Here is a 12,727-nt window from a genome sequence, read left to right as displayed (position 1 = left end):
CACTATTCACTACTCCAAATACTATTTAAAATTTATAGTTCAACAAACTTTTTAAAATTATTTTTTATTTTAAAATATATTAAAATAATAGATTTTTTTTATTTTTAAAATTTATTATTGATATTAGAATATCAAAATGTTTTTTTAAAAATTAATCTAAAAATAAATCAATTTGTTTTTGAAAATCGCAATACCAAATAAGGAATTAATTAAAGACTCCTCCTTTGGTTCTGCTGTGTGTTTTGCACATATTGCATTGTTATTACATTACATGTAGATTTATTATTATTATTATTATTATTTTGGTGAGCGAGCGAGCGAGCGGAGTACTTTACTAAATTAGCGTATTATTTTTGTACTCCTTTCCGTGAATGCTGTTTGCTGAATGCTAAGAAACAAAGAAAAAGAATGCTGAATGCTAATTATAAAGTAAAGGAAGCAATGGGAAACCCTCGAAATTTAGGGATACCTTTATCTTTAGACGAAGCCCACGTTTAATCCTACCTTCACGAACCTCCTACTCCATCGAAGCTAAAGGTACCTTTTTTTTTGGTTCTTCTGGTTTCTGGGCTATTAGAATTGCTTTATGAAGTTGAACATAGCGAAGAAACAATCACCAAATTCGAAAGTTTCAGACAATGCTAGCTTAAGCGAATCTTTTTTGGTGATATCAGATATGGATCGTTTCATATTTGCATTTTTTGTTTGTTCTCATTTCTTATATTTGTCTTGTTGGCATTTTCAAGTGTATTGTTATAGCATTGAAATTTTATGTTTAACATAATAGGTTCTGGCTTGCTGGGTTCTGTTGATTGTTTGAGGTTTGGCTGAAAATATTTGGTCTTTTTAAATGTAGAGAGAGATTACAAAGATAATTCAACATGGTTGAGAAATTATGGGTGATAAGAGAAAACACTTCCTGAATACGGGGCCTCTCTGCATTTCGTTTTTGTGGTAAATTCGGATAGTACATTTGATCAAGGGTTCTCTTTGTTTTAGCTTGGAATGAAGAGTTCCTTTTATAGGTTTTGATTATGGTGAAACCTTCGTTTGTGTTACGACAAGGGCTCGAGTTTCGCAAGACAATAATAACAGTGCGTTGGACTTGTAAATAGCGGGAAAGTAGTGTTATAAATTTCTACCTTGGATGATGAGTCAATTTGTTTCGAGAGGAAGGGAGCTTGAAGTTGATCTTGAAAGTGGTGGGACAACCAACGAAGAAGATAAAATGAGCGATCCCATTTCAGCAAATGGACAAACCAAGACAATTTTAAAGAGGGCATGTACTGGGCCCGTGGGTTTTCATGGATTGGCAAATTCATCAAACTTTAGTGAGCTTGCGGCTGACAATGTGGAGTTGTTGATAGACAATAATTCAGAAGGACAAGAGGGAAAGCAGAACATAACCTTTGTGGATAGAAAAGATGTTGTGGAGAAACGCATAAAGAATTTGAAAAAACCCCCCAAACCGCCAAGACCTCCTAAAGGTCTGTCACTGGATGCTGCTGACCAGAAGTTGATGAAAGAAATCACCGAGCTTGCCATGCGAAAACGTGCCAGGATTGAAAGACTTAAAGCACTGAAGAAGATGAGAGCATCAAAGACATCATCTTGGAGCAGCAGCTTGTCTGCCATGGTCATCACAATCGTTTTCTGCCTCATTATAATATATCAAGGTATATTGGCTTTTTGAAGTTTTGATTGGTCTCATACCAAGAACTGTGTTTCAAACAGTTCATATGTTGCATGTCTATTCACAATAAGCCACAATTTTTGCTAACTTTGGTCATGATATGAATCTTAAACATGTTTCCCACTTTACAATATGCTTATTAGATAGGGCATCTGAAACATGCCCCCTGATAGAAATATCCACTATGATCTCCACTTCACAACTATGCTTTGGTATTATCTTATAGTGTTTTGTTTAACATCAGTTGTTTCTTCTGAATGTCAAGGAAACTGACCAGTAAATATAAGTGAAATGTCATAATATTTTTGTTATGTTCTTTTCTTCTTGGAACTATCCTTTTAAGTGTTTTGCTTAACAACTGTTGTTTCTTCTGAATGTCATGGAATCTGACCAGTAAATATAAGTGAAATGTCTGTGACGGTATTTTTTTTTCCTGGAATGCGCTTTTTTAATAAAAACCAGTAAATTTTGTGTTAATTGATAACAATCAAATTACATCAAATCGGTATTTCCTCCTAACAAATCCTCCAGAATGAGTGGACAAAGCCAAGTATTCATCAAGGATGCTCACTGGTACAGATACCTAGCTCATAAATGCACAACATCATTATTTGCTTGTCTTATATGACAAACAAGTGATAACTGAGAATCAGAAGTCATTATCATCGCATCATGCAGAATTGCTTCAACGTCAACAGGATTAGGAGTAAACTCTTGTGAGTCTCCATGCAGCTCCAAACAATCTGTGTCAAGCATCCTCTTTCAAGTGCTCAGCTCAGCTTCTTTGATGCCATGAACTCAACCAACTTACTGCTCTTAGAGAAAATGACAAACCTTGAATTTGGTTGCTATGAAATTACCAGAGCAATGTCTGAAGACTGAAAACTGAAAACAATCCCTTAACCTCCCTGCTTTTAGTGTCTATTCCATGCTTGATCAATGTTTCACCCCAAATTCCCACAAGGTGGATCGCTTACAACATAGGTGTATTTTTGACTGGAAATGATTGCTTAAGATTGTAATGCCATACTTGTCTTTAGTTTTCAGGTTTTCTTGAGTTTCATGTATCAATCCACAGATGCATGCCCATGAAAATACCATTTATATATCCTTTGATCCTTGAATGGAAATTCTGTAAAATTCCTATAGATGTTAGATTTCTCTGATGCTGAAGTCACATCTTGCCTGGTTTCCTTTTATAGTACTTTTTTCCCACAAAAGCTTAACTCTTTTTACTCATTTGCGAAATACCAGTTAATCAATGTCCAACGACTTTAAATCCTTCTGTTCTTTGCAATTAGACATCATGCTTGATATTAACAAAGGATGAGGAGAGAGGTTAACTGACAACTTCACATAATACACTCTGTCTAACATGCAATGTTTATAGGCTTTGAACTTAGCTGCTCATAAAATCCCTTTTGAAGCTTGCAATGTAATATTTTTTTAGAAACATTCAAATTAATGAAAAAAAATGAATTTTTTCAAATTTTCAACAGTCATTCATCATTGTGCATGAATAGCTGCAAATAACTTGGTAGATAAAAACAGGGTGGATTATTTTCAAAAAGCTTCTAACCTGAAACTTGAATTGCTTTACAGCTTGGACCTGAACTTCTGCAACATATTCTGAACACTTGACCTATTCAAAAGATAAGAAAAGAATTTGGATACTTTACCTTTGACCAAAGCTGCATTTCTTGCTTGTAATTGTATTCATTGCATGCTTTGATATCGAGTTTAATTTAATTTTTTTTGTCCCTATCTCCCTTTTTTAACTGGATATGTCTGATTATTTCATGGAGACAAATCTATCTTATGTGACTTCTTTTTTTGCCTTTGATATGACCTGAGTAAGCTTGTTTTATCAATTTACATTTTGTAGATTTGTTATTTTTTGTGATCTTACCAATCAGTTGTGGCAATTGATAAAACATACATAATATATTGCATCCTATGCACTTAAAGCCTTCTTGGGATGTCTCCTGAAGGAAAAGTCTTCTTGGGATGATTTCTTCTGCTTCTGTTTCAACTGTAATCTAAGATCAATCTTCTTTCTGATATGCTGTTGAAGAAATCTTCTTTAATATGCTATTGAAAATGGAAAGGAATATTTACATTTCTGCTGGGCTTCAAAACCTTCAAACCATGATTAGGGAAACATAATGTGGATTGGATGCTGATAAAAAGAAAAGGGAATGAAAAGTTAGGACTATATTCCCCAAGTACTGAAATCTTGTCTTTGATTGCTCTTTATGAGTAACACTGGAGCTAGTGCTTGCTATTTATGAATTGTTCCATGGATCGCATTAGAAATGTTTGATGCTTTTGGGGGCTTACTCTGGTGAAAAATCAAAATGATTAGCAAGTTGGCCTTGTTGCTCTCTCTTTCATTTGTCATGAGTAGAACATGGAATCTTGTGCTCTTATCATTGATCTCTTATCAACTGCAATTGCTAGATACCATGCTTATTGGCTTACACAATTGCTTTACTTCCTATATCAATACTCCGGGAAGCTGGTTGTGGTCAGTTTCTTTTGTCTAATTTCTGAATCTTGGTAAGAGGTTCTGTCTAAGAATGATTTATTCCAAGCTATCCATCCATCTTTATTTCATGCTTGTTCTTGTTCTTTTCTTTTTTGTCTACTAACCTAGTCTAGCATCTGCTTTTTACATGGAGTTTTAGGTCATTAGATCTATCTTCCAGAGTTCTCTCTGATCTTAAGGTGATAGCGGTATTGCTATTTAACATTTACATTAGTGACACAGTGTGAAGCTTTGCTTGCAGGAATTAGCTCCAGATACAGTGGAAGCTTGGCCTTAAAAGGGTCTCCTGAGCCAGCAGTGGGTACTGGTGAAGCTTTGATTGCAGTTCAGTTGTACAAGAACAATGTTGCATAAGAGAGTGATGAATCAGGCTCCAGGTCTTCCGAGTAGGTGTTCCTTGTGGTATATGTGTAGCTTGTTCTTTAATCATTTGTGCATTCGATAATAAGCACTGAAGTTTCACTGCTCTGTCTCTTATCTATGCATTCTTTGATATGTTTCATGTGAAACACAGTTTGGCAGGAAGGCAGGTTTCTGGTTCAGGTTCGCGGAAGAAGTAGAGTTAACTGAATCTTTTCCCTCCTAGTGAACTGTTGATATCTGTCGCATAGGCTTATTGAATGCCGTGTCCCCTTTTGTAAACTAGTGTTGACGCAGCGCTTGACTATTCTGATTGTTGTAAATATGGGAACACCTAGCTTGGACAGGTATCTGTAAAAGGACAGCTTACAGCTTGTACAGTGTCTAATTCAGAGGACTAATTAATAGATTTTCATTTCAGAAGTTCATTGCCTAGTTTGTGCTCAAAGAGTGTTGTTGGCTTGGCATTCGGATTTCATATAATAGAAATGAAGAGCATTATAGCCATGGTGTATATTAGAGAAGCAAATATATTTCTGTTTTCCCCTTCATACTGGGAAGTAAAGCCTGAATTCAAACTCAAAAACTGTAGAAAGGGCAATTATTTCCACCATCCAAGAACCAGTATTTAATTTTAACTTGAAGGATGATTTTCCTAAGAGAACATGCTTAATTTTAACTTGAAGGATATCTCAAGAGTATTTGGGTTCTTTTCCCATACATTGTGAAAACATTCAACATCCTGGACATCCTTTTTCTTTTTTAATTTCCTGAAGTGACCAACGAGTGCTAAATATGTACTTGAATACATACTTAACACAGTGTAAGATGGCAAAAAATGTCATTTGATGAGAAACATTTTAGAAGGTTGACAAAGTTGTTGTTTACATTACCAATTCAAGGAAAATGAATTCAAACCTAGATCACATCCCGTGCAAAGATGAAAGGCTGAATTAGGATCAGTGGTTTGCAAAGATCCAGTATTTAACGCAGAAATGGCAATAAGTATGGATGTTTCATGACATGTTCATCGCTCAAAAAAGCATAGACAGCCCGCGTTAGAAATGTATAGAAACAGAACAAAGAAATCCAGAAAAGAAAAGCACAGAAATAACAAGTTATTAAACCTTGTCACTTCTATACTTTGAGTTGTGGATTTTAGGGGGTAATCTAAGTTGATCTAAATGGATAGAAAACATTGTCATCTTAATATATACAAAATATACAAAAAAATTCAAACTATTCCTCTTGAGTTATTTTTAAGGTCAAACCAAGTCGTGTTTGGATCTGTCAGGTTAATTAAGTCAACTCTTACTTAGTTTGATTTGAAGACCGAACCAAGCAAATGAGTAAGTTAAGGGGTCTTAAGTTAACCCGCCGAGCCGAGCCGGATTAGGTAAAACGTCCAAAATTTTCATCGTGACAACATACAAGTTATGTATTATTCTTGTATTTTTTTTAATATATTTGATTTGAATTATTATAATATTACTTTTTTAATTAAAACTTGCTTATATAATTACAGTAAGGTGTTGTGATAAGTTAATAAGATAAATAGATTTTAATTAAAGAGATACATTTGTTATCCTTATTCAAGTCACCTAGGTTTTTATATATATATATTATTGAATTTGATTTTTATTAGATAAAGAACACGTAACAAAAAATATTTATATATTTGATTCACAATATAGCACGGATCAAGTAGTTATTTTCGACTAAACAATGCGGTTTCAAAGGCACAACTATTCAATGAAACAGTGAAATCCCATGTTGTTTTTTTTTTTTTTTAGTAATAATAATTTAAATAAGCCAGAATGGGTGTCTTGTGGTGCGGCTTCTGGTGATAGGAACATTCTGATCAATAGTTTTTAAACTCGGTTTGGTGGCCGGTCCGGTCTAAGATCCGAGTTCCGGATTTTGATCGGGTCACTGGATTTTAACCGGGTTGGCGGGGTCAATTTCTATTTTAAAAAAAATCCAAAACGGCATCATTTTAGTTTAAAAAAAAAAAAACAAAAGTCAATGGGTTGCAATCGGGTTTTGACGGGTCACCCGGGTCATCGGGTCAACCCGCCGGATCTGTCGGGTCACACCGAGTCATGATTTTTCCTATTTTTTTATCAACTCAGCCCGGTTCCAACCCCGGACCAGGCCGGGTTTCAAAAGTATGATTCTGATTGCTATGACTCATCCCACTATCCTTGGATGGTTGATAAGTCACAAAAGAGTTCACCGTCGCCAAGTTTCTTTATAAATAATAATAATAAGAATACTTGTTGATGAAATAATTGAATATCATCATGCATGCGTCTAGTGTAGAACACAAGTCTTATACCTTTCACACATACAAGTTTAATACTTTATAATTGGTTTTAATTAAACCTTTATCATAATAATAATAAAAAAAATAATAATAATAATAAAAAGTATTGGTCAACAGGCCCAGTTTCAGACCTCTATCGGGCCACACTTACACCTAGTTTCATTGCAGGCCAGGCCTTTCAATTGAAAAACAAAACAAGGAAAGGGACCGATCAGTACACTCTCGCCCTAGCCTCCTATCATCTGTCTCTCTTTTTAACATTTAAGGGTTTTCTTTCTTTCACGGTAATAATTCGATCCCATAATCGCTAGGGTTTTTTGGATGATGGGTACAGAGAGGAAGAGGAAGGTGAGTTTGTTTGACGTGGTAGACGAGGCGTCGGTTTCTGCAAAGTTGTTGAAATCGAACGGAGCGACGAACAACAATAACAATGAAGGAAGCAGCTCGATAAATCGGTGGAACGGGAAGCCTTACTCTCAGAGATACTACGAGATATTAGAGAAGAGGAAGAATTTGCCTGTTTGGCATCAGAAAGAGGATTTTTTACAGGTTTTGAAGAAAAATCAGGTTCTCGTCCTTGTTGGTGAGACTGGTAGTGGTAAAACTACTCAGGTTTATTCCCTTTTCTTTTTCCCTTTTTTATACCTTGTTTTTTGATTAATTATAGTTTTGTGTGCTGTTTGTGCTGTCATTTGTTTGTCTTTTTTTTAATCGACCAGCTCTCTTGCACGCAAATACTTTAGTAGAAAACTAGCGAGCTTAGGTTATCGTAGATTAAAAAAAAATAGAATTCTTCAGCTCCTCTATGTTACTTCTTTGATATATTTTCAGTTTGATATATTCTCACTTTAAAAATAATAATAAGAAAAGCATTTCCTTTCGGTTTCCCATATATGAATTATGCTATGCTTAATTGTGGGTATACAATGTAATGAAAACTAGACAAAAAAAAGAAGCAATACTTAACTAACTAGAAATTTGTGATGGTACAGATTCCTCAGTTTGTTTTGGAAGCTGTCGAATTAGAATCTTCAGATAGACGCAGGAAAATGATGATTGGGTGTACCCAGCCTCGAAGGGTTGCTGCAATGTCTGTTTCTAGGCGTGTTGCTGAGGAGATGGACGTTACTATAGGTGAAGAGGTTGGTTATAGCATCCGTTTTGAAGACTGTAGCGGTGCAAGAACGGTTTTGAAGTGAGTTCTTCAGCTCCTCTATGTTACTTCTTTTTTCCCAAGATTCTTGGATTTAAGTTGTGTGCTAATTTTTCTTATTCCTTTCTGGCAGGTATCTGACTGATGGTATGCTTTTAAGAGAGGCAATGACAGATCCGCTTTTAGAAAGGTACAAAGTAATAATACTTGATGAGGCTCATGAAAGAACTCTAGCAACAGATGTGCTATTTGGACTTATTAAAGAAGTGCTGAAAAATAGGCCTGACCTGAAGCTAGTTGTAATGAGTGCAACACTAGAGGCTGAGAAATTTCAGGGTTATTTTTGTGAAGCACCTCTTATGAAAGTTCCTGGCAGGCTTCATCCTGTTGAGATTTTCTATACCCAGGAACCTGAGAGAGATTACCTAGAGGCAGCTATTCGGACAGTTGTCCAGATACACTTGTGTGAACCCCATGGGGACATACTTGTTTTCCTAACTGGTGAGGAGGAGATAGAAGATGCTTGCCGAAAAATAACAAAAGAAATTGGAAATTTAGGGGACCAAGTAGGGCCAGTGAAAATAGTGCCTCTATATTCTACGCTTCCACCGGCCATGCAGCAAAAAATATTTGAACCTGCTCCACCTCCACTACAGGAGGGTGGCCCTTCTGGAAGGAAGATTGTGGTGTCAACAAACATTGCGGAAACTTCTTTGACTATAGATGGTATTGTATATGTTATTGACCCTGGTTTTTCTAAACAAAAGGTTTATAACCCCCGAGTGCGGGTTGAATCTTTGTTAGTTTCCCCCATATCAAAGGCTAGTGCTCACCAGAGATCAGGACGTGCTGGAAGAACTCAACCAGGCAAATGTTTTAGACTCTACACAGAGAGGAGTTTCAATCAGGATCTCCAGCCACAGACCTTTCCAGAAATATTGCGGTCAAACCTTGCAAATACAGTTCTAACGTTGAAGAAATTGGGGATTGATGATCTGGTGCACTTTGATTTCATGGATCCTCCTGCCCCTGAGACATTGATGCGAGCATTGGAGGTGTTGAATTATTTGGGGGCATTGGATGATGAGGGGAACATGACAAAGCTTGGGGAGATCATGAGTGAATTTCCCTTGGATCCTCAACTGTCAAAGATGCTCGTTGTGAGTCCTGAATTCAACTGTTCGAATGAAATTCTTTCAATTTCGGCCATGCTTTCAGGTATTTTTTGCAACCATGTTTATTTTATTTTAAGCGGTCTTGAGTCTGGTCTAAATGATTTAAGGGGAGTAGATGCCATTGGGTTGCAGTATTATCAGATGCATCCCTCTTTTATGTCATGTGTGCAGCCAGTTTTCTGTGCACTGTGTTAATTGTTTAACTGCTTACATGTGTTTGCAAGTACGCATGTATGCAGTTAAAGAATTGATGTGTCCATTTAGGTTGTCGTCAGCAACTGTCGTGTATGGGTTCCATGCCCCCGGATGGCATGCTCCATCAGATTCTAAGTTAGTGCTGATACAGATAGTTGCAGTTTCTCAGTATTATCTCATGAAGCAAATGGTATCGTCTCGCCTGTTTGCATCTGCTGACCTACCATGGGCCTCTTCTGTGGTAACCAAATTCTTTCTTTAGTACCCAATTGCTTTGTCCGCCCTAGGGAGGCTCAAAAGGCTGCCGATGAAGCGAAGGCTAGGTTTGGGCACATTGATGGGGATCACCTCACGCTGTTGAACGTATACCATGCATTTAAGCAAAACAGTAAGTACTTTTACTCTATTCTATTTCTCTTTTTCTAAAATTTGATTGTCTGCGATAATTGTCATTTATGTCAGATTCTTACCTATTGGTGAATGAATTGCAGATGAGGATCCATCCTGGTGCTATGAAAATTTTATCAATCATAGGGCATTGAAGGCTGCTGACAATGTAAGACAACAGCTTGTCCGTATCATGGCCAGGTTTAATCTCAGGTTATGCAGCACTGACTTCAACAGCCGCGACTACTACATCAACATAAGAAAAGCTATATTAGCCGGATACTTTATGCAGGTTGCTCACCTTGAACGATCTGGACACTATTTGACAGTGAAAGACAACCAAGTACGTGGAAAATTAAACATGTATTTTCAACTTGTTATTTTTGCAGTGATGCTCTAATGTTCTTTTCGTTCAAGATTGATTATAGAAAGATGTTTGTTATATAACAATTTTGCTTGGTGGTGTTAATTTGTTTTTCAGGCGGTGCATTTGCATCCATCAAATTGTTTGGATCACAAGCCAGAGTGGGTGATTTACAACGAGTATGTCCTAACCAGCAGGAATTATATTCGGACCGTGCTAGACATTCGTGGTGAATGGTTAGTTTATCCTTCATTTAGTGCTTGTTTGTGTTTATATCTCGTCTTTAAGGACCATGTTAGAATTTGGTTTCAGTCAATAGCAAGTGGACATAATAATGTGTTTTTTTAATATTTTAATGAATAATTGTTGATTCTGGGACTGAATAAGTGATTGATGTCTTTTCAATGGTGTCTCTAAATGCTTGACTTTTATTTTTTGGTGTTCAGGTTGGTGGACATAGCATCACATTACTATGACTTGGATAACTTCCCACAATGTGAGGCCAAGCGGGTTCTTGAAAAGCTTTACAAGAAGCGGGAGAGGGAGAGGGAGGACAACAAGAACAGAAAATGAATGCTCCATGAGTTGCTGGACCCTTCCAGTTTTTCTTGTCTAGAAAAGAAAAGTGCGGTTGTTCTTTAGAAGCTATTTAGTACTCTTCTGCGATACAACTGCCTTTATGGATCCAGTTGCTTTGGCCAAGTTGGCCTGTACCATTTCTTCAATTAGTAGCTTTTGTATCGTCATTTTTATTGTGTTTTAAGCCTCCACATTTGTTTTTGGATGTGGAATCGTTGCAGTCTATGATATTTATTTACTCGGGAAGCACTCGATCAAATTTGTGTTACCTGCTTACTGATTAATTGCAAAACCTTGTGCTTTGATTAAAAAAAAAAACAAAAATAAATGAACTACTACTATTAAGGCTCTTTTGAAATATTCGGTGAACAATTAAGCTGGAGTAATCCCTCCTAGGTCAAAAAGTGGGTGAACAAATAAGCTAAAGTAAACCCCTCCTAGGTCAAGAAGTGATTGGGTCGTTTGGAGTGGATTCTATGCTTGCATTTCCGCTATATTTCTTCTTTTCTTCTCTCTTTTTCCAGTTCCAGTTGAGGATCCATCCTTAACAGGCAGGCAGCAAATTTGGACCAAAGCATTAGTGAATTGACCACAGAGGCATCCCAAGTCTCGACATTACTTCTTCATGTCGAGCACTCTCCCATCGTTGAAGCCTATGATCATCATTATTATCACCCGCAAAGCTGACATGGTTATCTGTTTTGTGTCGTTAGAGAAGATTACAGAGATTACAGGCTCCGATATGATTGAAGAGTTGTCACCCCGTAAAGAACAGGATACCACGTGAATGTTATACTCGCTTAATGGGGTTTGAAGATGATTGAACTTGCATTTAGTGTCTTAACAATGTAGCGTGTGTTTAGTAATGTATTACAATTAATTTTTATAAATTAAGAATGTTTTAAAATTACATTTTTAATATTAATATATTAAAATCATCTAAAAATAACTAAAAAATCAGTTCTAAAAACGAAACGCTGGTTAAATCGAATTACCAAACAAATCAAAATTATTAGCTTTTCTATACCAAGAACTAAGAAGGCATGCTTTTTTGGTTCTTGCTTGCCTTCTCTTTCCATGATTTAATCCAAAAATATGCAAGACAAACCGTAACACGCGATTCAACACTAGTTTTCTTTTAATCTAAGCCTTCTAGAAAAGAAAAATGAATGGCTAACATCTTACCAGATAACATTTATTTAATGAAAATAGTATAACATATCTATTTTAAATTAACAATTACTCTTCAAAATATATATGTATTTTGATATTGTTTGGAATTGTGGTAGTGATTATTTTTTAAAGTGTTTTTTCACTTGAAAATGTATCATAATAATATTTTTTTTCAAATTTTATATTTGATATCAACGCATCAAAACGATAAAAAAACATAAAAAAATAAAGCAAAATTGTTTTTTTTAAATAAAATTTAACTGCAAAAACAAATACACTCATACTAATTTCTCACAATTTGACCTCACTAAAATTTTGAGTTATTAGAAAAATGTTCAAAATCTTTTTTTCTATAAGCTGGGAAATGCATTAACATAAAAAAATACAGAAGGTTTGGATAAAATATAAGAAAATTTTCAGATCTTAACAAAAGATTTTATTCTTGCTGTTTTTTTTTATTCTTATCTTTCCTTTGCATTTTTTATACTCGATTAATCAAGCCCTCAAGTGAAGACAGTTTCTCACGTATAGTTTCTTTATGTAGTTTTTGTATTCCAAATTCTTGTTTTCATCTATTCCCCTTTTTAATAGTTATGACATATTTGTTTATATGAATTTTGACTGCTGGATGTGTTATTATTGAATATATTTAACAGAAAGTTTTTAAAAAAAACATGTATTTCTACGGTTAAAAATAAATCATAAACTCATGACAAGATTGCTATTTATCACTAGCAAATCCGCGACCAAAACCACTATTTAAACAAATTATTA

General features: G+C 35.5%; 2 protein-coding genes across 9 annotated transcripts; both read left to right on the top strand.

Moving 5' to 3' along the window:
* Nucleotides 1-296: 296 nt before the first annotated feature.
* On the top strand, nt 297-5,029 carry LOC7495204 (uncharacterized). Of its 4 annotated transcripts, none has more exons than XM_024585565.2 (4): nt 300-537; nt 857-1,676; nt 4,483-4,627; nt 4,756-5,029. In XM_024585565.2, exons 2-3 carry the CDS (start codon nt 1,148-1,150, stop codon nt 4,593-4,595), a joined length of 642 nt encoding a protein of 213 aa, XP_024441333.1. In that variant the 5' UTR covers nt 300-537; nt 857-1,147; the 3' UTR covers nt 4,596-4,627; nt 4,756-5,029. The 4 variants fall into 4 exon arrangements, with proteins under 4 accessions (XP_024441336.1, XP_024441333.1, XP_024441332.1 ...); XM_024585564.2 differs by having other exon boundaries at nt 788-1,676; XM_024585566.2 differs by having other exon boundaries at nt 301-537; nt 788-1,676; nt 4,483-4,643.
* Nucleotides 5,030-7,124: 2,095 nt separating this feature from the next.
* LOC7455416 (probable pre-mRNA-splicing factor ATP-dependent RNA helicase DEAH2) lies at nt 7,125-11,048 on the top strand. Of its 5 annotated transcripts, XM_002320927.4 has the most exons (7): nt 7,126-7,539; nt 7,920-8,122; nt 8,214-9,298; nt 9,713-9,838; nt 9,942-10,180; nt 10,319-10,437; nt 10,648-11,048. In XM_002320927.4, the coding sequence occupies exons 1-7, from the start codon at nt 7,249-7,251 to the stop codon at nt 10,772-10,774; spliced, it is 2,190 nt and encodes a 729-aa protein (XP_002320963.2). In that variant the 5' UTR covers nt 7,126-7,248; the 3' UTR covers nt 10,775-11,048. The 5 variants fall into 5 exon arrangements, 4 of the variants coding, with proteins under 4 accessions (XP_052302921.1, XP_024441323.1, XP_024441322.1 ...); XR_002977852.1 differs by lacking the exons at nt 10,319-10,437; nt 10,648-11,048 and having other exon boundaries at nt 7,125-7,539; nt 9,612-9,838; nt 9,942-9,965; XM_052446961.1 differs by lacking the exons at nt 10,319-10,437; nt 10,648-11,048 and having other exon boundaries at nt 7,125-7,539; nt 9,738-9,838; nt 9,942-10,091.
* Nucleotides 11,049-12,727: the final 1,679 nt, after the last annotated feature.

The sequence above is a fragment of the Populus trichocarpa genome, chromosome 14, assembly GCF_000002775.5.
Source record: "Populus trichocarpa isolate Nisqually-1 chromosome 14, P.trichocarpa_v4.1, whole genome shotgun sequence".
Lineage (NCBI taxonomy): Eukaryota > Viridiplantae > Streptophyta > Magnoliopsida > Malpighiales > Salicaceae > Populus > Populus trichocarpa.
The sequence above is the reverse complement of the archived record's forward strand: the minus strand, read 5'-3'. Positions and strand labels throughout refer to the sequence as shown.

What these genes read in the sequence shown, in the direction of transcription:
- LOC7495204 (XM_024585565.2), top strand. Translation starts at nt 1,148, where the DNA reads ATGATGAGTCAATTTGTTTCGAGAGGAAGGGAGCTTGAAGTTGATCTT. An exon ending in CCTCATTATAATATATCAAG is followed by an intron (nt 1,677 to 4,482) that starts GTATATTGGCTT and finishes CTTTGCTTGCAG; the next exon opens with GAATTAGCTCCAGATACAGT.
- LOC7455416 (XM_002320927.4), top strand. Translation starts at nt 7,249, where the DNA reads ATGATGGGTACAGAGAGGAAGAGGAAGGTGAGTTTGTTTGACGTGGTA. An exon ending in GTAGTGGTAAAACTACTCAG is followed by an intron (nt 7,540 to 7,919) that starts GTTTATTCCCTT and finishes GTGATGGTACAG; the next exon opens with ATTCCTCAGTTTGTTTTGGA. An exon ending in AATTTCGGCCATGCTTTCAG is followed by an intron (nt 9,299 to 9,712) that starts GTATTTTTTGCA and finishes TTCTTTCTTTAG; the next exon opens with TACCCAATTGCTTTGTCCGC.